This window comes from the organism of the source record quoted next, unplaced genomic scaffold (genome assembly GCF_019419815.1).
Source record: "Pyrus x bretschneideri cultivar Hongxiangsu unplaced genomic scaffold, Pyrus_bretschneideri_v1 Contig1, whole genome shotgun sequence".
Classification (NCBI taxonomy): domain Eukaryota; kingdom Viridiplantae; phylum Streptophyta; class Magnoliopsida; order Rosales; family Rosaceae; genus Pyrus; species Pyrus x bretschneideri.
The window spans coordinates 11,632,213-11,657,049 of NW_025999390.1; the positions used below are offsets into that span (position 1 = coordinate 11,632,213).

The following is a 24,837-nucleotide window of genomic DNA, read 5'->3' on the forward strand; positions in this document are numbered from 1 at the left end:
TTTCTTAGCACCAAGTTTTTCTTCATGATCAATCTAGAGCTAGGAACAGATTCGTTATTATACACAGTAGAATTCAGCTGTATGGTCCGCCATTTGTGAATGTCACGTGATCAACCAGTTGATTAAGTTGTCTTATCAAAATTTTTCTATAATCATAAATTTAATATAATGATATTGTCTATATCTATATCTATATATATAAAGTCGGAGGTCAGTTTTGGTATCACAATGTTTGGATCCAAATTTACACTATCATCCCGTGCAATCAAGGTCGTTGAATGAACATAACTTCACACCGTCATATGAATAAATTAAGATAATTTTATTGTTAAGAGATAATATTATGATTTTTAATCATAGTGATTATTTCTTAATAGTGAATTATCTTGGTTTTTCTCTTGTTCCAGATAAACGTGATGCAAATAATATCTCTAACCTACAATTCAAATTAATTGGAGATATTCGGCATATGAAATGCATTTACTACTGGATTAATTTCATGCAAGATGAAATTGAAATGGTGATGTGGTCAAAATGGCTTTTGGGATTAGCCAAAGACCTACAGGCTTGCTATGCACGTGGATTATCACTAGCAATGGATGATGACGTGGCGACTTTTAATTTTGCATGCAGCAAATAAAGAGTTCTATTAGGATTCCTATCTTTGGCCTACGTGTGGAGGTGATGATAACGATTATCTATGGTTCCATGTAGTTTAGAATTTTGTCATGATGCATATGATGACTTCCAGTTGGCCGATGAGTGATGAGGGGACAATTATCCTAATGCAATTGCGCGTACAAGATAATCAGCAAGATTAAGTGATAATTATTCTAGCTGGAGTAATATTCCAAGAATCGTGTGATGCGGCTACAACTTGAGGGTGAGGCAATTCGTTCTTATAAATATAAAGCCACGGACAACATTCAAGCCCCTCCAATTCAACACATAAATTGCCTTGCGCAAACTCTCACTTTACGCGAAACCTCTCAACAACCTTGAGATTTTTATTTTCTTTTCTGCCAACACATCTTCAGTTTGTATAAACAGCACTGTGAAGGCAACCGGTAACATCTTCAGTTTATATAAACAACACTGTTGCCGTAGAATCAACCGACTGCGGAGCACCTTCAATTTGGATAAACAACACTGCGTCGAGCCCTACTGGTTATCTATCCAAGTCATGGTCGAGAAGAATTTTCGAATCCTTATTGGCAGAGGTCATCTCATAAGCCTTCTTGGCGAAGTGAGGTGTTACAGGTTACTACATTCGGCACATTGAAAGCCGAATTTGATATTGAACTTTGCAGAACTAGCAGCCTTGTCTTCAGGCTCTAAAACCGAAGGGCGAGACGTGTTCCTTCCTCGACCGCATGTGCAAGATTAATAAGTTAACATCACGCTCAACGCAACATCAACATATTTTACTCCTCGGCCTAGCTCGGTTGACGAGTTAGCACGCCCCGCATACAACTAAATGACATAGTTAGCTTATTGATTACTTGGCATGTGCGCCATGTAGGCTTGGTAGTTTTTAAGGTCAACACACGGCTTTGACAAAAATATTAGGACAAAATTGCCTTTGAACCAAAATAATTCAAAAGCAGCCCAATATAATATATCAAATAATGCAAGGGTAGTTTGGTAATTTGCCATCATAAAATATAGGGTAAAGTACAAAAAACTACCTCAACTATTGGTGTCACAACACTTTCATACCTCATCTTTTAAAATTGATAATGTCATACCTCATCTTACGAATTTGTGCCAATGTTATATCTTCCGTTAGCTTGGCGTGAATTTCTCTGTTAAATGCTGACGTGGCTTGATTCAGGGCCCACTTTCTATTAAAAACAATTAATAAAATATTATTAAAAACTAAAAAAAAATCATTTAATATTTTTAAATATTAAAATAATCAAAAAAAACAAAACAAAACAAAACAAAACCTTTTGTCCATTTCCCCCCTCCCTCCTCCATCTACCTACTGCAACCCAGAAAAAAGAAGAAGAAGAAAAAAAAAAAAAAAAAAACAAAACAAAACAAAACTTCATCCCTTCCCCCTTCCCCTCCGTGTCCTTCTCTCTTCTCCCTCATCCTGCCCACCCCCCCTATTCTCCCCCACCCGAGCCCTTACCAGGCTTACCTGCAACCCAGAAAAAAATAAAAAATCTCAGTTTGTCTTCCCCTCGCATCCACCTTCCGTACCCAACCTCGCACCCGCCCCCCGTGGAATCGACCTGGGGAACAGGATCTGGGTTTTTTTTTTTCTTCTTATTCTTCTTCTTCTTCGGGTAGGGGGGTTGGTGGTTGATGGGTTTTCAAATTATTTTTTTTTTTTTTTGGTTGATGATTAAGCAGGGAAGAAGATGAAGATGGGGAGAGAGAGAGAGAGAGAGAGAGAGAATGGGGAAGGGGGTGGAAGGGACGAAAGGTTTTGTTTTTTTTGTTTTTTAACTTTTATTTATTATTTTAATATTTAAAATTATTAAATTATTTTTTTATATATTATTAAATTTTTAATAGAAAGTGGGGTCTGGATAAAGCCACGTCAGCATTTATATCACATCCCGGCCCCGGGCAGATCACTTCTCGGGCCCGCTCCACCACTGTAGCACGATATTGTCTGCTTTGGGCCCCCAGCACACCCTCACGGTTTTGTTTTTGGGAACTCATGAGCAACTTCCCAATGGATCACCCATCATAGGATTGCTCTCGTGCGCTACTCGCTTAACTTCGAAGTTCCCATGGAACCCAAAGCCAATGAGCTCCCAAAAGGCCTCGTGCTAGGTAGAGATGAGAATATACATATAAGGATCACTCCACTGGGCGATGTGGGATGTCACAATCCACCCTCCTTTTAGGGGCCCGACGTCCTCGTCGGCACACACGCGACCAGGGTTAGGTTCTGATACCAAATTATCATATCCCGGCCCGGGGCGGATCACTTCCCAGGCCCGCTCCACCACCGTAGCACGATATTGTCCGCTTTGGGCCCCCAGCACACCCTCATGGTTTTGTTTTTGGGAACTCACGAGCAAGTTCCTAGTGGGTCACCCATCATAGGATTGCTCTCGTGCGCTACTCGCTTAACTTCGGAGTTCCCATGGAACCCAAAGCCAGTGAGCTCCCAAAAGGCATCGTGCTAGGTAGGGATGAGAATATACATATAAGGATCACTCCCCTGGGCGATATGGGATGTCACAATTTAACTGACAAATTAACGGCATGCTAACGGAAGGTATAACATTGGCACAATTTCGTAAGATGAGGTATGACATTGTCAATTTTAAAATATAAGGTATGAAAGTGTCGTGACACCAATAATTGAAATAGTTTTTCGTACTTTACCCTAAAATATAATATAAATATAAGTGGGAATAGAGAAAAGAATAAAAAAATTGAAGGATGAGTGAAAGTTATGGTGCTCAGGTGAAGGAGAAAGAAAAATATAATATAAAATAAAGAAAATCATGAATATTGTGTTCAACACATCTTAAGAGGCATGTAATGCCAGTTATAAAAAAGGTATTTCGCACACGGATAATAATGTGATTAAATAAGTTGTTAAATTATTATATTTTTTTTTTAACAAACGATATTATCTACACTAAGAGAAATAGGGTGGGTTTAGCCTCAAAATAGACTAGCAATAATGTGATTCAATCAGTTGTTTATTAAACATTAGGGAACTGTTATTAGCACTCCAAAAATCTCATTCTACACTCCTCACAAGTGTATTTTTCTTTCTAATTATAGAAAGTTTGGAGTGTCAAATAAAATTTTTGGAGTGCTAATAACAATTCCCTAATACTATTTTCTTTATAAAAAAGGTTTTTTCGCACATGGATAATAATGTGATTAAATTAATTGTCAAATGATTTTTTTTTTTTTTTAACAAACGATATTATCAATACTAAGGGGGAGGGGAGTGAGCTTAGTGGCTTAACGGCTTACCTCACAATGGGCTAGCAATAATGTGATTCAATCAATTATTTATTAAATATTATTTTATCTATTATTAATGTAAATTATATAAAAACCGATTTTATTATGTGAATTCAGCTGTTTTTAACTGGTTTATGAGATGTTTATTCTATCATGATCTAAAATTATTCATTTACTTCAAATATTTGACTTTTCTTTTGTCAATTTACGCATATAAATACATTTAAAACGTGTAAGTCGCGTGTAGTACACCGTGATTCGAAAAATACCTTTTGCATGCTCGTGAGCGCGTGCATGAAGGCTATTAGGTCTTTTTATTAGGGTCGAATTTGACCGTGAACGCCAAGTGTGACGCGATCAATTAGTTTAATGTCCATATTGCTCTTTTTTTTTCAAAATATCCAATTCATGTGTATCCCTCCATAATTTATCATTTTATTTTCTACAAATTGATCATTTGCCTCTGTTGAAAACTTTACAGAAGGACGATTCAATTGAAAGTTAGGAAGTGCAAAAAGGCTGTATTAAAAGGAAACAGAAAAAGAATAAATCTGAATGTGCTTCATGCATGCTTTTTACACTGCACAAAAGAATTTTTGGTTAAAAGAGTAAAAGAGAACCATTTAAGATGAAATTTTTTAGTATAACCGAAACACAGAGTAGTGCACTATTAGATGATAGGAATACAAAATACTTCTAAGCCGAAGTTAGTTATGTTCATGTTGGTTGTAGGATTCGAATTGGGTAAATTACATTTTACCCCCTCAGGTTTGGAGTCGATTTCAATTCCTTACAACATCTTTAAAACATTTCAATTTCATACATTTACTATCATTTTATTTCAATTTCATACATCAGTTAGAAAATCTGTTAAATAAACCGTTAAGTGATGATGTGGCAAATAAGGGGTCCCCTTTTGTGCTGACGTGGCTGCCACATTTGTGCCACGTAATTTAAAATTTTAAAATAATTAATAATAAAAAAAAGCCAAAAACCAGTTCTTTTTCACCACCCCTTCCCCCCCGAGCACACCCCCAACCTAGAATCCCATTCCCTCACCCTCCTCCACTGTTTTCACCTCTCTTTCCACCTAAAAAACCCAGTTCGTCTTCCCCACCGAGCATACCCCATATTTCAATTTCATATAGCCGCGTCGGATTCACTAATAAAAAGTTGGTGGTTGGCGGAAGGGAAAATTCCTCAGGGGAACAAGTTGAGTAGCTTTCTCTCCGGTCCGACGACGTAAGAGTAATGGTGTTGATCTTCGAACCCACTCTCGAAGCACGTGGTGACGCCGGACTCATCTGAGTTCATGGATAGGGTTCCCAATTATCGGGTCTTCGGTTTGGGCTTAGGTTTGAAAGACGGGGTCAGGGTCAATCGAAGATCCAGATCCGCGTGTTGCTGGAACTGAAGTAACTTGGTGGAGGACTCGTTGACCGCGATGGATCGCTTGCGTTTCAGCGATGAGGCATTGGCGAATCGGGAAGATGAACCAGAGTTGTGACTCGGATCTCGAAGCCTCCACATATCTGTAGAGATAGTAATGTTATCAACATTGGTCTCGGAGGCCTCGTCGGGAGTAGATGCTCCGCCGAAAAGCTCGAGAATCGGCCGGAGTGTACCATCGCAGAGGACGGTCTTAACGGCAGCCTAGCAAAGATGAACTAAGACGTTGGGAATCAGGGACGGCGGAGATGAAGGACATGAGGCCGGCACGGCCGAAGAACTTGGATGAGGGTGTGCTTTGGTAGGAAGAAGGGGTAGGGGAATGAGATTCTGGGTTAGGGGTGTGCTTGGGTGGGGAAGACGAATTAGGTTTTGGCTTTTTTTTTTTTTTTTTTTTTTGCTTTTTTTAAATTAATTATTTTAAAATTTTTATTAAGTGTTTAGCCACGTGACACAAATGGGGACCCCTTATTTGCCACGTCATCACTTAACAGCTTACTTAATAGATTTTCTAACGGATGTATGAAATTGAAATAAAATGATAGCAAATATATGAAATTGAAATGTTTAAAAGATGTTGTAAAAAATTAAAATTGATCTTAAACCTGAGGGGGTAAAATGTAATTCAGCTATTCGAATTTCTAAATAAGACGAGGAAGGAGGTGATCAAAACTCAGAGTTAACACGTGGCAGCATCTAAGCCTTCATTAAGGGCATTACTGTCAATTTCATCGTTTCTTTCGCACGTGTCTGAAATCCACACCGGTTCGCGCTAATCCCTAGCGCGCCTTTCTTCTTCCTCCACCGGTAGAGAGCTGGAGCATCCACATCCGACCCAAAATCATCGGAAGTTACAGTATGTTCGGGTCCGGATCCTACTCCGACGTGTACAGAGCCCTCCGAATCTTCGTCAACCTTACCGTGAGGTCCGCGGCTACCAGTCGGCGTTACGAGAAATCGAAGCCCTCCGCCGCCTTTGATGGGTTGATGAATCCAAATGGCTTCTCGAATTGTATGCATTTTTATCAAAGGGTACGTTATTGTTCGATAAAGTTCCTCACTTTCTTGTATATTGCCATTTTAGTATGCCCGTAAATTTCCTTTTTCTTTTGATGTTTGGGTGCGATTGCAGTGCATCTGTTTGTGGGTATTTTTTTTTCTGGGATTTTTGTGCTTGCTGTGTTTGCATGGCTCTTGGGATTCATTTAACTGATAGGTGAAAAATTTGAGATGGGTTTGATTTATTTGAGATGAAATGTTTCTGAGTAGGTGGTTTTTCAGGTTGAAAATCTGTACTTTTTGAGTTATGTTCATGACTTTTTTGGATTTCAGTGATGAAATTTTGTGGTGATTTATGTTTATGTCATTCTGTTCGAATCAATAATTTGGATTTAAGACTATTCGGTTGTAATGTGGGTAACTGGGATTCTGTCCAACTGATGATAATCAATAATGTCGGAGCTTTGGGAAATTAATGGGAGTTTGTGCATAGTTGCTTTGCATAGCTGCGGTTCGATTGAGTATAGTTTTGTTTGTCTATCATGTTTGTAATGGACTTGAAATTGCAATGTAGCACGTGTGATCAGATTTTGTTTCAGTGATATATAGTGGTTAATAAGAATGTGAGGTTGCTATCATAATTCACTTGTCATGAAATCTTTGTGCATTTATAATTAATAGATCAAGTTTCCATTTGTATCTAGTCGAATGACATGACTAATATGACTATGCGTCAAGTTCACTTTTGTACGGTGCGTATCTGAAGACAATTTGAAAAAACTGAATTTAGATGGTTATGACATGATAAATTTTAAAGTTTGTTGTCTTTTGTTTGTTAGGTTGAACCTTAGGCTTTAATTTCTCCTTTCAGATTCTGATTTGTTTTATGAAAAGTAAACCTATATTTACTGGAAGCTGCAGTTGCTTACTAAGCTTGTAGCTTACACATTGTTATCTGACATTTCAGTGTAACGGAGAATAGTGAGAGAAAGATTGCTCATTGCCAAATCATAGAGAAACTACTTAGTCTACAATTCTTCTTATGGAATCATTTAACATCGTACTTTGAAGACATCAACGCCTTGCTTCTTTCAATGTTAAACCACCTTCACCATGCATTAAGGCAGTTTCACCTGGCTCTGCTACTCTCATGCCGCAAATATAATTACAAACCAAATCCCACCCAAACCTTGTATCTCTCTACCACCACAACGCCTTGTACACATGCCTCACCAACTTACCCTCGTTTTGATCTCCTCACGCTCAGCTCCAATGTCCAAACCCTTTGCCAAACCAAGCAAGTTCACGCCTCTGCTCTTCTCAATGGAGTACTGCCCCACAGTGTCTCTCTATGTGCCTCCCTCATGCTCAGATACGCCACTTTCAGATCCCCAGAAACCTTTCACCATCTCTTCCAACAAACCGTCCAGCATTGTCACACTGCTTTCTTGTGGAACACCCTCATACGGGCTTGCTTCATTGCTCAAGTTAATGATAATTTTCAGACTTATAATCAAATGGTTCGGAGCGGTGTTGGACCCGATGACTATACTTTTCCTTTTGTTCTCAAGGCATGTGCAGACCTTTTAGAGGTAAAAAAAGGGATGGAGGTTCATGGGGTTGTTTTTAAAGTGGGATTTGATTACGATGTTTTCGTTGGAAATACCCTTATGTTGTTTTATGGTAATTGTGGGGATCTGAGAGATACAAAGAGGATATTTAATGAAATGCGTGAAAGGGATGTTGTCTCATGGAATACAATTATTGGGGTGCTTCCGGTCAATGAGTGCTACATGGAGGCACTTGATTATTATAGAGAGATGAATTCGGCAATTGGGTTTAAGCCAAATGTTGTTACTGTTATCAGTGTGCTGCCAGTTTGTGCAGAGCTCAAAGATGAGTTGATGGCGAGCCAGATTCACAGCTATGTTGTGAAAGTTGGTTTGGACCTTTTGGTGACTACTGGAAATGCATTGGTTGACGTGTATGGGAAATGTGGGAATGTGAAGGCTTCAAAACAAATTTTTGATGAGATAATTCAGAAGAATGAGGTTTCTTGGAATGCATCTATTACCAGTCTCTCTTGCATGGGGCATAATTTGGAAGCCTTAAATACATTTAGGTTGATGATTGATGTAGGGGTTAAACCAAACTCTGTCACCATTTCTAGCATGCTACCAGTGTTAGTTGAACTAGAATTCTTCGGAGTTGGCAAAGAACTCCACTGGTTTCAGTGTCAGAACAGGTATTGAAACAGATATCTTCATTGCCAACTCATTAATTGATATGTATGCAAAATCAGGCCGTCCAAATGAGGCATCGAATGTGTTCCAAGAGATGGATAAAAGGAATATTGTTTCTTGGAATGCTATGATTGCTAATTTTTCTCAAAACAGGCTTGAGTTGGAAGCCTTTGGACTTGTGAAGCAAATGCAAGCTCATGATGAAATTCCCAACTCTGTAACCTTCACGAATCTTCTTCCAGCTTGTGCTCGTTTGGGTTCCCGCCGTCTTGGAAAAGAAATCCATGCAATGGCAGTTCGCATGGGATCTGCCTCAGATTTGTTTGTCTCTAATGCTTTGACAGACATGTACGCAAAGTGTGGCTGTCTAAGTCTTGCTCGAAATGTGTTTAACATCTCCGTCAGAGATGAGATTTCTTATAATATACTTATAGTAGGTTATTCTCAAACTACTGATTGCTCAGAATCTCTGAGTTTGTTTTCTGAAATGAAGCTTAAGGGAATGATGCATGACGTTGTTTCCTTTATGGGAGTTATATCAGCTTGCGCAAATCTAACTGCAATCAAGCAGGGCAAAGAGATTCATGGATTTTTAGTAAGAAAGATTTCTGATACTCATCTCTTTGTTGCTAACTCGCTTTTGGATTTTTATACCAAATGTGGGCGAATTGATCTTGCTGCTAAGGTATTCGACTGCATGCCAAAAAAGGATGTAGCTTCATGGAATACAATGATTTTGGGATATGGAATGCTAGGTGAGCTTAACATTGCAATCCGTCTTTTTGAAAAAATGAGGGAAGAAGGTGTAGAATACGATTCAGTTTCATACATTGCAGTTTTGTCATCTTGTAGCCATGGAGGGCTAGTTGAGAAAGGAAAAAAATACTTTGAGGAGATGCGCACACAAAATATTGAGCCAACAGAAAAGCACTATGCTTGCATGGTTGACCTCCTTGGGCGAGCTGGCCTTATGGAAGAAGCAGCAGAACTTATTAAAGGCATGCCAATTGTACCCGATGCCAACATTTGGGGTGCTTTGCTTGGGGCATGCCGAATCCATGGGGATTTAGAGTTGGCGAGTTGGGCAGCAGAGCATCTGTTTGAGTTGAAGCCTGATCATTCTGGGTACTATATACTTCTTTCAAACATGTATGCAGAAGCTGGGAGATGGGAAGAGGTAAACAGGGTGAGGGAACTGATGAAATCAAGGAAAGTGAAGAAGGACTGTGCTATCAGTTGGCTTCAGGTTCAGGACCAGGCGCATGCTTTCATAGTTGGAGATGATGCAATGGAGACATTAAATTCAGATAGTTGGCTACCAGAGTCTTGGTATGTTTTGACCCAGCAGAAGTAAGAAAAGAGAATGAGTGGTAAGCCATGAGAAGGAGATGTAGACAGAAGCATAAGCTGAAGTAGTTGATCAAAGCAATTCTTTGCCTCCAGAAAAAAATGAGAAGATGGGAGAGGATTTGAGAAAGCAAATATGTGCCACAGCTTATATCGATGCAGCTCTGAGACTTAGCAGGTATATAACTTAGAAGAATTTTAAATTTAGAAAGCAATTAACTTAGAAGAACATAAAATTTAGAAAGCAATTCTTTGCCTTCATACATTGGCTTGAATAAATTAGAAATATGTGCCTTAGTTTTGTCTCTCCCTCTTCAGAACTGGTAATGACTGATAGTAAATTTAATCTTACCCAGGAGACTTGTTCCCCCCACCTCTTCTTTTACATGGTATAACAATGTGTTTCAATTTGATGCCAGTGCGCATCTGTCACCCGCCCAATTCATGAAAAGAAATTTGATTATTTCTTGGTTAGGTTTTTGTTCCACTCATTTGTTTATCTTAAAGATCTTTCTTTTTCTTCCTCTCTCTTTTTTTGTTCCGCATCATTACTCGCTTGCTAGATTTTCTTTTTGTTAGTACTGCCTCGGTTGTGTATATTTGATTCAGGTAATTACTGATTCGTGCCCATGTAATTGATGAGTTAATGAAGAATGAAAAGAAGATAGAGGCTGTATATTTTGCTTCTGAGTCTGGTTTGACTGAGATTTCGTATATCAGAAACTCGAAAAAGTACTTATCAAGTACTTTCGAGAAAAGCATTTCCAAACGGGCATGTAATCCTGACAGAAAAGGATCTTATTTGTGCACCCTAGAAGTGTAGATATATTGCCAAATTTTGCACGATTTTCCTTCACTCAAAGAATTCAGGGGTCCCAATGGACTCTACCTACAGCCACAGATGGGCATATCTGAGTCGAGTGTACAGCTGGTGTGAGTGGGAGCCATGGTTTCAACGCAAAGAACAACTTTTCCATGACACGTAATTGTATTGTGGTAGAAGAAAACTTGTAATTAACTTGTAATTAGTGGCTGACATCTGTTTTAAGGCTATTCCAAATTTCTAATTCATAGAATCCTTCTGTTGGGCTCTGACCTTCCAATTTGGTCACGTTGGACTTGTATGCGTTTGCTCTGGAGTTTCCTACACATGGGAGCCTTTTGTGGCGGGCTACAGGCTTCTGACCAAAAACGCAAATCCATTGCTTTGAAACGGGATTTTCTTCTCTCTCTTGATACCTGCCTTTTGGAGTGATGAGGGTCCGAGTCAACAAGCCGCCAACTCGGAGTCAAAGTATGACTTTTTCCTTCCAAACCAAAACAAAACCTCACACCAACGGGAAGGGATCCCTTCCCTTCCTTCTAATCCATCAAATTAAGGAATTTATACTGTTAAAATTTGATTCAACGATTACAAATAGGGGTTCATTTTAAAAATTATAATAACTTCAGTAGTTGGATCAATTTTCAACGATATAAATCTCCTGATTTGATAGATTAAAGAGAAGAGATCCAGAGATGATCCTTTCGCACACCAACAACACAGAGATTCTTACACCTTGGTGCAGATATTAAAGATTAATATTATATTATTTACTCGAATGAATATTGGCGTCATATTATTTATATGAGATGTCATCATGGCATATTCAATGACATAATAACATATTAGTGCGTCACTATTATATCAGCATGCATATCTCTACTAATTAATAACACTCATTGTCAACCAAAATCGTATAAAATTACTAGTTTAACCCTCTAATTAAAACAGAATATGAATAAAAAATATGGGACAGAAATATAATTTCACACAATCAAATTTTACTTTTTTTTTTTTTATAAAACCTCACCTACATGCAATCCTAACATATCTCTAATTAAAATAAAATAAAATAAAATAAATAAACTTCACACTCCCACATTCTCTATCACTCTCTTCCTCTCTCCTTCTATTTCAAAAACAAAAATAAAAAAATTTCTTACACACTTTGTGTGTGCCCATATGCTAGTAAATCTTTATCTGTTTAAAATTGTAACTAGAAGGGTTAAAACTATATTTGGACAATAATACACTTCTAACGACATCTGACACGTACATTTAAAAGTGTTTGTGGTCATAGACGTATTTTCTAGATAAACACTTATCAAGTTCTTTTTTACATAAACACTTCTATGAGCAAAAAATACAGTATACAAAAGAAATTCAAACGGCCCTCTTTGTTGTATATTTAATACATAGAATACAGTATAATTTGAAGTCGTTAAATTCAATAATTGACGTTTAGGAGCTAAAAATCTCGATGATAAAATTAAGAATTGTTATTAGCATTTTAAAATTTTCATTATAACTTCTAAACTTTCTACATTTAACAAAAAAAAAAAAAATTATTTAAAGTTCAAAATAAATTTTTTGAAATGGTAATAACAATTTTCATAAAATTAAGAGCTTAATTAGTAGAAGTCTCGCACAAACACGCGCAATTTGAACTCATTTTCCCTTTCATCCACTTTCCAGAGAAACCGCACATGTTGGCCGGCCCACCATGTTCCCATGTCCCAAAAAACCCACCCCTCCTTACTTCCCCCGTATATAAATGTAGCACCGCCAACTGTTTCCGCAGCCTCCTTCCCCTCTCAAAACCTCACCCCACCTTCTCACAGATCTTTGCCTAATCCCTCTTAATTTCCCTTTATTTTCACCTAATTTTCTTTTAATTCATATTTAGCGGTCAAAAAATGAACTCAATCAGATCCTGCGCTCTCCCAATCATTGGGTTCATGTTCATGGCGCTCCTCAGCCTCGGCTACGGCCAGCAGGCGCCAGCTCCTGCTCCCACCAGCGACGGTAAGTCCATCAATTTCTTCCTGAAAAAAAAAAAAAATCAAATTTTCAATCTTTATTTTGTTGGGTCGGTCCAAAAATTTGATAACTTTATGGGTTTTTTCTGATAATTTTGTCTAATTTTTCTGGGTTCGAATTGTTGCAGGCATGGCGATCGATCAGGGAATCGCTTACACGCTTATGATGGTGGCGCTTGCAATTACGTACCTTATGCATTAAGAGATTGATTTTCTGAAATTTTCTTGGGGCAGAAAAACCGATTCAGAAATCACATTGAGCATTATTGTTGTACATCTGGTGATATATTAAATTCTATTTTTTTTTTTTTAATTTTGTGTGTGTATTTTTCTCCTCTTATTCAGATGGAGAAATTTGCTTTGTAGTTCAAATATTAATATAAATTAATTTATTATTATTAGCTCAATATTTCTGAATTATGTCTCATTCGCTAGGAGGTTTTGGGGATCGGAGTAAGATTTTGCCTTTTTTTTTTTTTTTTTTTTTTACGTCAACTTCGTATATTTTTTATGATAAGAAAAAGATATAATAAGAGAATGTAAGAAGTGAGGATAGAAAAAAGAAGGCAGAGATTTCTGCTGGCTGCCAACCTGCCCTTTCACATTATCTCAGTCAATTTATGTCTTTTTCAAAAAGTAATTTTAACGAAAAGTTTCTCGTACGGTTTATAATGAAAAATTATATTTTAATATTAAAAAGTTACTCTTGTTATTATTCATACTTTTTATTTTGTTTTTATATTTAAAATTTAAAATTTTCAAACTTTCCTTATTAGTTTTACTTTTTTTAAATTAGGTTGATCACATAAAGTGGGCTTCTTTGTGCTACATCATCCTTTGTTGCAGGTCTCGATAGTTTTTTGTTTTTTTTTTTTTTTTTTTTTTAACAAACGATAAGCTAACCACAATTAGGTACATAACTCATCGCATGCATGTACTGCTTTTGTATTTTTGTAAGTCGGATTAGAGACCTCCTTCTGTTTGTGGCATTGTTTGCTGATCCGTTATTGAGCAAGGAATAATCCAACTGAAGTCAAATCCGCGACCTCCTTCATGTAATGGCATTGGTTACTAATTCGTAATTTGGTAAGGGAGTTGGATTGAGGAGTCAAAATCTGAATTATTCATGTTTACTTACAATGAACGATACTCTAAATTAGAGTTTAATTCTCATTTCTACGTATTCTACGTTTACTAACATATATTGGGTCTTATTTTTGTTTCATTCCCAAATGGTTAGTAAGCAGAAAAATAATCCGTTATCAAGATTTAAATCTTTATTTTTATTGCAATTACAAATAAGTGCACATGTCAAAAACTCACAAGTGAAGACAAACCCATGTCAAGGTTTAACGGAATTGGATCCGCTCCGAACATTAGCGTCCGGAGTATAGGGATCAATTCATCTAGGCTGCACAAATTGAATCTAACAGTTCCCATTAACTTATTTTCTTGGCTCACCACACAAAATCAATGATTCTGATTTCTTTTAAACACTAATCGGCAGCCCAGATGATTTGATCCTTGGACTCCGGACATTAAGGTCCTGAGCGGATCCAATTCCAGGTTTAACCTCATTGTCTTAATTTGATTAACAGTAACAAAGAAAACGACATGTCAATTGTTGGTCGAATAATACGATAAACTGAACAAACATTTGCAAAATCCCAAACCACATTAAACCAAAATCATAACGAAACTGTGCAACTTTTTAATTTACAATTGAAAAGTTGAAAACGCACCATCTAATTTTGAGGATGCTAGACATTTTCTGCGCTCAATCGCCCACTCGTGACTGTCTTTTCACCAAACGGGAGCCTAACAGGGTTGGCACACCACTGGGCTCGGTAGGGTCTTTTTATGGATGGACAAGTAGTTCGAGGGAATCTTTGATATTATCACTGATCTTATATTTGAAGAAAGTTTAGACTTGTAATTGTATGGTGCGGGATGCCATTTTTTCTTAGATCAAGTTGAAATCCTGATAAAGTTTTTATTAAAACCCATGTATGCACTTGTTCTTCTTTTATCCATATACCGTACTCTGTCAAAAAAAGTATAAAATTAAGTGCTAAAACTTTTTGTTTTATACGAACGTCATTTGGACTTTTGCTAGATAGTTTTTCAATATTTAGCACTTTCTGTTTTTATACGAACGTCGTTAGGACTTTTGTTTGATAGTTTTTTTTTAATATAAATCTTATACACTAAATCTTAAACTTAACATGTTTAAGAAAATAACGTTGTTTTTTATATACCCTAACAAAAATGGTATTGACATTTCCTTTTGTTAAAAAAAAAAAAATTGGATTAATTCACGCAGGAGTTCGGTTAAGATACATAATGGGCAACCTAATTTGGTATCAAATTCGTCATCACGAGATTCGAACATAAGATCTCTCACTTTTAAGTAAAAAGAAATACCACCAGACTATAATGATTATCCACTTGCATTCATAATTTTTTTTGCACTTAGAAAACGTGCGTATTTATTTTTTTATTTTTAATACAAGAGACACGAACTCTAAATTAGGATTTGAATTGAACCATACCATAATCAATTGAATAAAAATGTCGTGTTCATCATAAATGAATAAAGAAGTGTATCCCATATTAACAAAATATCATTAACAGTGTAGGATATATTTATCTTATAAAGGAACTATTTAGATATAATTCTTTATTATTTTATATCACACATTTTCAAATATATAAATAAAGATACCCTAATAAGGGAGTATAAAATCCAGATAAAATCCTCTCTGGATTCTCTTTGTGAAGATTTCGGGAATCTTTTAATCTTGTTTTTTCATCCATCGTGTGATTAGAAATTATTTTAAAATATATTATTTTAAAGTAAACATGAATAATATATGACAAAAATTAATTGCATGATGTACAATGAACAAACATGATGAAATAATCTTCAGAATTATCGCCGTCTTGATCCGGCGAGAATCCCATCCGTATAAAATCACTTTCCAAACAAAAACGACACTATTAAAGAATCAAGGATGAAGAAACATCCCATTTATCGAAGAGAAATCCGCATGACTTTTTTTGGTTTGTTAAAATACACTAGTTTAAAATTGGGAGTCTATTAAAAAATCTTTCCGATAATTACGAATAAATATGCTTAGCCCAAAAAATCTTTTAGTAATCAATATATCAATATATTTTTACATTAATGAGAGAAAGAGTTACACATAATTAGTAACTTAATTTGTTATAAATTCACCATCCACGAAATTCGAACCTAAAACCTTTAATTTTCAAATGAAGAGAAATACCATCAGACTGTAATAGTGGGTGACCATTGCTCATTTTTGTTGAATATTTTTGCTTACACACTATTAGTCATCTCTAAATTATTTAAATTTCGAGATGTTTGTTATAAATAGATTAAACTAAACTCATTTAACAATAATCAATAAGATGTTTAACATCATCATGACTTTACTCACTTTACTGTTATAAGAAAACGATAAATGTTAAGAGAACTCCCTCAAAAGTTGGATTTTCATGTAATCTATGTTACTTTATTACAATTCTCGTGCTAACATTATCTCTACTAATGGAATGCCAAAATTACATTTGATGTCTCAAGGTTTCACCAAAAATAATAAGACTAAAAAACCCCTCAAATAAATAAACACTGCACCTTTGAGAAAAACATAAATATAACTCCTATGGGTATTTTCGTCCACACAAATAACCAATACAACTAGATAACCTTCATCGACGATCGTTCTTTTACAAAACTCACTCCAACATCCAACGCGAACATAAGAAGGTTGTGCTTCACCACGATCTTTCTTCTCCTTCATGAAATATTATGTAAAAAAAAAAAAACGAGATGATATACAGTTCATTATAACTTTTGCCAAAAAAGAAAAGAAATAAGAGTTCATTATATTTCCATTTTTGCTGACCTGGCACCTGCGACACAATCTAGAAACACACTGTACCTTGGAGAGATTTTTTACTGTGATCAACACATGAGATAGTATATCACGTATAATTATATAAATGATGAAATATGTGTGTTAAAAAGTTAATAACTTAAAAAATAAAATTTCACAACAATTACATAAAAACATGTGCTGTGTCATCCGTGTTTCAGTCATAATAAAATATTTCTTCATACTTTGAAGAAAGCTACGATACAATACTCAAAGTCCACGATAAGGCCTCTGCTCCACCAATAAGTTCACTCCACGTCACCCGTTGTGATATCGTACACACCAGAACTCTTCGCTTACCCCTTCTTTCCCATGCGGATACCTCTCTCTCTCTACCTCTCCTCTCTCTCTACACATTCAGACCCACCTAAGTCACCCACCGTCAAGTTTTTTGGTAGCCTCTCTTCCATGAAACAAACCCCATTTAGTTAAATCCCCCATCTTTCTTCAATTTTTCTGTATTATTCAGCGGAAGAATCCAATTGGGTTCTCGAATTCATGAGCTTTTTATCAAAGGCTACGTGTTTGTTCGATAAAGTTCATTACTTTATAATGTATTGCCATTTGGGTATGCCGTAAATTTGCTTTTGATTCTGATTGTTTTGATGTTTTTGCGATTGCAGTGTATCGATTGGTGTGAATCTGTATGTGGGTGTTCTTGTTTTTGTATTTTTATTTTCTGGGATTTTTGTGCTTGCTATGTTTGCACAAGTCTTTGGATTTATCTGACTGATGGGTGGAAAAACTGAGATGGGTTGATTTATTTGAGCTGAAATCATTCCCAATAGGGGGTTTTTGGGGTTAAAAGTTTGGGCTTTTGTGTGATGTTTGTGGTTTATGGATGAGATGTTTTGGATTTCAGTGATGATTTTACTTTGTGGTGATAGATGTATATGTCATGCTGTTTGAATTAATGTTTGGGATTTAAGACTGTTTGGTTGAACTTTGAACTCGTGGATAACCGGGATTTTGGCTGGATGAAGATCAAAGATGTTGTAGCTTTTGGAAATTAATGTTGTTGTGCGTGGATGCTAATGTAGCTGTAGAGGTATTGAGTAAAGTTTCGAATGTCTATTATGTTTCTGAAGGACATCAACTTGCAATGCAGCACTTTTAAAACCAAATTTTGTTTCTGTGATTATGTGATAAATAATGGTTCAGTTAAAACGTGTGGTTGCTATGAAAATTCATATGTCAATGGAATCATTATGCATTCATGAGTTATAGATCTTGTATACATTTGTATGTTGTTGAATGACGTGACTAATATGATTATGTGTCAATTTTATTTTTGTATGGTGAGTATCTGAAGTCAAATGAAAATCTGATTTTTTTTGTTTGTTAGGTTGAATCTAAGGCTTTAATTGTTCAACATTCTTTTGGGGCTGGAGAAGGAAAGTAGCAATTATTTGCATGAATATAGAATGCCAGATTTAAGAAGTGGGGTTCGACGTTCAAAGAGGATCAATTATGTTCAGGAAGATCCTGCTGTTCTAGTTCCAGCTGTGCGGCCTGGTGCTGGAAAAGGTAATAGCTTCAACATTCTACCCTTGATATCTTCTGAAATCCGTTTAACACTGGGGTTTGTTTGTTTAAGTGCAGTTCTGACTGGTAAAGGTAGGGGTAGAGGGTCTAGAGCCCCGAATCAAGGTAAGAATTCCAAGCTATTTGGTGCTGGAGTTGGTGGCCAAGGTCATAAAGGTTTGGGTTTTCCAGAGAGGGAATTAGTGCCGGTTCACGAGGAATTGGTAGATCAGAAAGGTGCACAGAAATTGGCTGCTATGGAGGATGAAGGAAGCACTAATCCACTTCCGGACAGAGTAATTTTTATCAGCTTTTTTATTAGCTATCTGTAGATTATTTACTGAAGCGTTCATTTAATATAGTATATGATTTCTATAATTTTTTTATTTCCAGGTACAAGTTGGCAAATCTCCCATGTACAAGCTAGACAGAAAGTTGGGGAAAGGGGGTTTTGGACAAGTTTTTGTGGGAAGAAGGATGACTGGCGGCATAGGGTGCTCTGGAGCTGATGCCTATGAGGTTTCATATTTGCAGTGCATCTCTAGTATATCTGCATAAATTCTCAGAGGAAGTTGATTGCAATACTAATGGTTGTTTCCTGTTCATTGTAGGTTGCTCTGAAGCTTGAAAGTAAAAATGGTAAAGGTTGCAGTCACGGCCCTCCTTATGAGTGGCAAGTATACAGGTAATGCAATGTTTCATCCTTGTTTTAGTTAAACTCCGACCTGTGTATCCTGACCTGTGTTTTACGGTAAACAGTACTCTTAATGGATGCTATGGGCTTCCACTCGTCCATTACAAAGGTCAACAGGGAGAGTACTATATCCTAGTGAGTATCCTGTCTACCTTATTTGTCTTCTTGGAAGGTTTTCCAAATGTTGTAAATATTGTTAATACTTTCCATTCTTGAATAATTATTCCTCAATGTGAATACAGATCATGGATATGCTAGGCCCAAGTTTATGGGATGTTTGGAATTCTCGCAATCAGTTGTAAGAAACTATATTGTTCTCTTCTTATTTTATGCTCCAAGTTTCAGAGTCAATACTACTGAAAATTTTGCCCTTCCAAGTTTATGGCTATATTAAATACTTTGGTCTTGTGTCCTGTTATTGTTTTCTTGAAAGGCTGTCTGAAGAGATGGTTGCTTGTATAGCGGTGGAGGCAATATCTATTCTGCAGCAGCTTCACACTAGAGGGTACCTTACTATTAATTAGTTTCTCCATCTTTCTTTTTCTTTTAATTTTTTCTTTCGCATACGTTGTTCATGGTTATTGATTTTCACTGCAGTTTTGTGCATGGAGATGTTAAGCCAGAAAACTTTTTACTTGGTCTACCTGGAACGTCTAATGAGAAGAAGTTATACCTTGTTGATCTTGGTTTGGGTATGTGTTCTTTATTAGACAAGTATTCGGAAAGGGAAAACTCTTAAACCACAGTTGAATGTGCTTCTGTGTTTTCATGTCTTCAAAATTTTGAAACAACTTGTAACCTTTCTTTTCTTCCTCAGCTTCCAGATGGAGAGATGGGTCTTCTGGACGTCATGTTGTTTATGACCAAAAACCTGATGTTTTCAGGTAACTACAACCTTGGCTATGGTGTGTGGGTTCGATGGTCAGATTACAAGATGGTTACGAGGGATTGAGGGGAGAAAAAAAATTGTTATCTTTTAAGTATCATGGGAAAAACAACTGCTTTAATAGCATTTCAGAAAATAGTTCAGTTGACCGATTTCTTGTGTCACTTAATTGTAGTAACGAGAATTAGTTCAATCTGATCATTAAATTACAAGTCCATTAGAAGAATTTTCCTTACGTGAAATTTACTCATGATCTGAAGTGGCCTAATACATCTGATATCTTTAAAAGGGGAACTGTACGTTATGCAAGTGTACATGCTCATTTAGGCAGGACAGGGAGCCGAAGGGATGACCTTGAATCGTTAGCTTATACCCTAATATTTCTCCTTAGAGGAAAACTTCCCTGGCAAGGCTACAATGTAAGTTCATTTGGTATTTCACTGTGCACTATCATTCCACCCTGGATGGCCTATTTCTGTTTATAAATGCTAAGCTGGAATTTTGGGCAGCAGGGAGAGAACAAAGGATTTCTTGTTTGTAAGAAGAAGATGGCAACTTCTGCTGAGACGCTATGCTGCTTATGCCCTCCCCCTTTTCAACTGTTTCTTGAGATGGTGACCAATATGAAATTCGATGAAGAACCAAATTACTTAAAGCTTATTTCCCTTTTTGATAATAGCATTGGTGCAATTGCCTCTCTGCGACCTATTAGAACTGATGGAGCTGCAAAGGTGGTTACTCGTGTTTTGATTTGATGAAAAATTTTAAGTTTCTGGCCAGTTCAATTATTTATTGGTTTTTATGCAATATAGGCGGGTCAAAAAAGGGGAAGATTGCCTGTTGACTCGGTAGACGATGAGCAACCTAAGAAAAAAGTTCGCCAAGGTAGTCCAGCTACTCAGTGGATCTCGGTCTATAATACCAGATCATCAATGAAGCAAAGGTAGCTTCTGTTAAAGGGTTCATAAAATCCCTTTTAGGTTATCTTACTTTATTTAACACCTGCAAGGTAGAAAAGCCTTGACAATGTCTCACCAATCACCCGTCCTAAATCCCCCTTCCCTGGTTTACCTTTAATCTAAATTTCGTTTTGTTTTTACTCTATTCTTGGCTTTACATTCTTGTTCCTGTATCAGCAAGTAACAAGAAGGCTTCTCTGCAGGTATCACTACAATGTTTTGGATCAAAGACTGGACCAGCACATTGATAAAGGAAAGGAAGATGGGTTGTATATTAGTTGTGTTGCTTCGTCTGCAAATATGTGGGCTATTGTCATGGATGCAGGGACTGGCTTCACATCCCAGGTTTATGAACGGTCGTCTATTTTCTTGCACAAGGTAGCTATTCTTGAAACTACTTCCCATCAAGTTTCATTTTTGCATTTAATTATCTTCTGCCAGAAAGCTAATTATTTCTGATTATTTGCCAGGAATGGATAATGGAACAGTGGGACAAGAACTACTACATCACTTCACTTGCTGGTGCATTCAACGGCAGTGCCCTGGTGGTAATGTCCCAAGGTAAGTGATACTAGTTTAAAGAGCTTCCTGTTGTCCGTGGCGATGTAGCCATGGGGGTCTGGTCCCTGATGGTAATGAATGTTGCAGTTAATAAGTATTAGATAAGGACTACTTGGGACTTGGTTTCTGCACTCGTATCACATTTCTTTTTCCTCAACCTCCAGCTTTAATCAGCAGGATATATCTCATCAAAGTATCATTCTGACTTGGCTGAGCTACTCTTTTCTAGTAGCTAATTTTTCCGCTCTCGTCATTGAAGGTGTACCTTATACTCAACAATCCTACAAAGTCAGCGATGTGTTCCCCTTCAAATGGATTCATAAGAAGTGGAAAGAAGGTTTCTCTGTTACGTCCATGACTACTGCAGGTAGCAGATGGGGTATTGTTATGTCCCGCAATGCAGGTTATTCTAGTCAGGTAGATCAGTCTAGAACCCCGTTGTACTGTTCTGTTTCAGGTGGAACACTGCAGAAAATTGATCATGTCCTATGTGTTGTCTTGCTAGGTTGTTGAACTTGATTTCCTATATCCTAGTGAAGGCATCCATAGAAGATGGGAGGATGGATATCGGATTACCTCAACTGCTGCTACAGAGGATCAAGCTGCATTCATACTTAGTGTACCCAAAAAGAAATCCCCAGATATTGCTCAAGAAACTCTACGGACGTCAATTTTTCCAACATACCAAGTGAAGGTACATTTTGATTGCTGAGATAAAATTAATCGGGGAGACCAATAGAATTAAAATTTAGATGCACCAGTACTAGCTTGATAAATTCAACGTTTGGTGGATTTCTTGATTATTCAATAAGTTATACTGTTTTATCTTGCCCATGGCAGGAAAAATGGTTGAAGAATCTCTATATTGCATCTATCTGCTATGGGAGAACAGTGTCTTGAGGATCAGGTCCGGTAAAGAAGCTGCAGCGTGATGTTAAATGCAGGTATAATATGGATTTTTAAGAGTTTGACTTTGATTCGTTAAACTTCTAAGAAGTGTGCTTGAACCTCGGACTTAAGCCTCCTCCGTCCAGTTTTAAGCATTATTTAAATAAACAATATACCTAAACCTTAAGCTCTTAACATTTTTTTAAAATGGGATTTTACAGTGGCACTAAGGCGGCATTATGTACTTCTTGGCGGACGGCTGACTGCACCTTTTGTCTAGCCTGCCCGACGATACAGAAAGTTCTGTACTATGTAGAGAAGGGAAAAGTGCTTTCATTGACAGCGTATCCGTAGAGGGCACTAAAATGTACCGGCATTCGTGCTTATCGGAGGTAGTTCAAACACGGACAAGTTTGTACTCTTGGTATGTTGTATTTTGGTTGTAGCAGGGATGCAATGCTCCAATTTGAAGAAAAAAAACATAAGCCCTTGGGGGAGAGTTCAGGTTTAAGAAAAAGTCGCCCCCCCAATAGTAATCGTGTGTAAAGGAATAGTACCATTATTGTTAATTATAATATTTATTATAAAACAAAAATAATAAAAAGTTTACTGATCCATTGCCTGAGATTTTGTTTTACCAATTTCCAGTGGGATTCCTCATGTGGCTGCATGTTTCATTGATTCCTTACCGAACGTGTGCGCTTCCTTCTCATACGTTTCTGTAGGGTGTAGATTAGTCCACGTTATCTTCTTTGCGTGGACGATGTTGCGAAGAAAGGATTTTCTATATTTTTCTATTGGAGCTTACCTAATTCCTTTTATCGAGCATAATGATGTGAATCGGGCTTTAATGAGTCCTAATATGCAATGTTAAGCGATTTCGTTTTCTCGGTCGAAAAAGTGCATTGTTGGAACTGGATTGGAACGCCAAGTAGCTTTAGATTCTGGAGTTACTGCTGTAGCTGAACATGAGGGATAGGTCATTTATACCGATACTGACAAGATCATTTTATTGGAAAATTGGGCTACTCTAAGCATTCCATTAGATATATATCAACGTTCCAACAAAAATACTTATATGCACCAAAAACTCCAAGTTCGGCGAGGTAAATTTATTATAAAGAGACATATTTGTAGAAAGAAACTGATGCGAGAAGGGGCTTTCGTGCAAAGAGGATGTCATTGGTGACTTTTAAGCTAATCACGCACTATTATGTTTAAACTTTTATTAAATGATTAGGGTCCACATAATCCAAATTAGGTGACCATTGTAGTGGTATGCCACTGTAGATAAGTTTATATCGTGATGCAGGCCGATGCAACTCTTAACCCCCTTTTCTAACGGTGAAGGTGGGTAGAAAGGCGGGTAAGAGTATTCTAGGTCCAGGATTTCGTACCCTTCCACGTAACCCAAAAACACCCCTTATCTATATGGTATGATCCAGTTTTATTTAAGTATAATAGACTTGCATGCACCCTTCAAGTTCGTCACATGTATCACGTGACACAATAGAATGTTTAGGATCACCTAATCCGGATTACAATGTAATAAACACATGTTAATTACTTTATTCTTCTAGATGAAGCTTTTTAGTCCTGTACTTCTAAGCTAACTGAGCTATGAGCTTTTCTATTAGCCATCCAGGTTGGACCATTTGAGTCGCAAATAGCCAGCCAACTACCGCTTTATATATATATATATATATATATATATATGTATGTGTATATATATATATATGCACATGCACTCTCATCAATTAGGTCAACTTTCAAAACACAGAACCTTGTATTGCAGGTTGCTGCAATGGATGTGAGAAAATACTGGTGCAGCTCGGGCAGCAGAACCATCCGATTGGGCGGGCGGATGTACTACGACGAGATCGATCACACGAGATTACAAGACGATGATCACACTGCAAGCAGATCAAACGGCAATAAGTTGAGGTGGAAAGTTTTGTGGGTGAAGTTGAAGAAAGAAAAGAGGAAGATTTTTGACTCTCCATCACCTGTGCAGGTGTCATATGATCCTTACACATACTCTCAGAATTTTGATCACGGAGGATGTGCAGAATGGGATGAACCCGGTGACGTATCTCGCTCCTTCTCCATGCGTTTCGCAGATCCTTCGAAGATCTTTTCGAAGAACGAATCGATGATTTAAGAGTAGAAATGAACTTGTTTGTGTAGTTCTTTGTTGCCATGTACACATATGCAAGTAATGTTCATCAGTTCATGAGGTCTGGATGTATCTTAGCACAAGATTTCTCCAAGTTCCTACATTATTTTGGTGTCGTCTATAGTAATTTAGATAAAAAAACACCCTTACAATTATAAGATTTATAAAATGAAAAAACACTACAAGAGCTCAATTGAAGAACAAAAAAAAAACCCCTTAACTATTCGCTTTTTATGTTTTAACCGATTCTTAGTTGCAACAATCATTTTCCCATCGCAAAGTATGAAGGGTGACTTGCTAAAGTTTTGTATGTGAAAAGCCTTATTTTCTACACTTACA

The 24,837-nt window shown here is 37.0% G+C and overlaps 2 protein-coding genes, 1 long non-coding RNA gene and 1 pseudogene across 5 annotated transcripts; 3 read left to right on the forward strand and 1 right to left on the reverse strand.

Moving 5' to 3' along the window:
• Positions 1-5,148: 5,148 nt before the first annotated feature.
• Positions 5,149-5,881, reverse strand: LOC103948628 (annotated as a pseudogene).
• Positions 5,882-6,136: 255 nt separating this feature from the next.
• On the forward strand, positions 6,137-10,506 carry LOC103962952 (putative pentatricopeptide repeat-containing protein At1g69350, mitochondrial). Its single transcript, XM_048586024.1, is given in 3 exon segments — positions 6,137-6,429; positions 7,364-8,624; positions 8,626-10,506. Coding segments are annotated over 3 exon segments (2,664 nt in total). The 5' UTR covers positions 6,137-6,394; the 3' UTR covers positions 9,994-10,506.
• A 1,395-nt stretch (positions 10,507-11,901) lies between these two features.
• On the forward strand, positions 11,902-13,255 carry LOC103938848. The gene is made up of 2 exons (XR_666009.3): positions 11,902-12,834; positions 12,977-13,255. It is a non-coding gene; the product is annotated as an uncharacterized LOC103938848 (long non-coding RNA).
• A 3,843-nt stretch (positions 13,256-17,098) lies between these two features.
• LOC103938847 (casein kinase 1-like protein HD16) lies at positions 17,099-22,947 on the forward strand. 3 transcript variants are annotated; one of them, XM_048586030.1, is made up of 19 exons: positions 17,099-17,204; positions 18,156-18,337; positions 18,413-18,630; positions 18,728-18,853; positions 18,946-19,019; positions 19,094-19,163; positions 19,271-19,326; positions 19,462-19,533; positions 19,626-19,720; positions 19,846-19,912; positions 20,204-20,333; positions 20,424-20,645; positions 20,727-20,857; positions 21,077-21,251; positions 21,344-21,434; positions 21,694-21,851; positions 21,940-22,128; positions 22,275-22,378; positions 22,544-22,947. In XM_048586030.1, exons 2-18 carry the CDS (start codon positions 18,235-18,237, stop codon positions 22,332-22,334), a joined length of 2,037 nt encoding a protein of 678 aa, XP_048441987.1. In that variant the 5' UTR covers positions 17,099-17,204; positions 18,156-18,234; the 3' UTR covers positions 22,335-22,378; positions 22,544-22,947. The 3 variants fall into 3 exon arrangements, with proteins under 3 accessions (XP_048441987.1, XP_048441996.1, XP_009347165.2); XM_048586039.1 differs by having other exon boundaries at positions 17,100-17,204; positions 20,427-20,645; XM_009348890.3 differs by lacking the exon at positions 17,099-17,204 and adding an exon at positions 17,241-17,378.
• The last annotated feature ends 1,890 nt before the right edge of the window (positions 22,948-24,837 follow it).

Bases quoted from the DNA above. Each gene is read 5' to 3' on its own strand.
- LOC103938847 (XM_048586030.1), top strand. From the start codon at position 18,235: ATGCCAGATTTAAGAAGTGGGGTTCGACGTTCAAAGAGGATCAATTAT. The intron at 18,631-18,727 runs GTAATTTTTATC...TTTTATTTCCAG, and splicing joins CTAATCCACTTCCGGACAGA to GTACAAGTTGGCAAATCTCC. The intron at 21,435-21,693 runs GTAAGTGATACT...TCGTCATTGAAG, and splicing joins CCTGGTGGTAATGTCCCAAG to GTGTACCTTATACTCAACAA.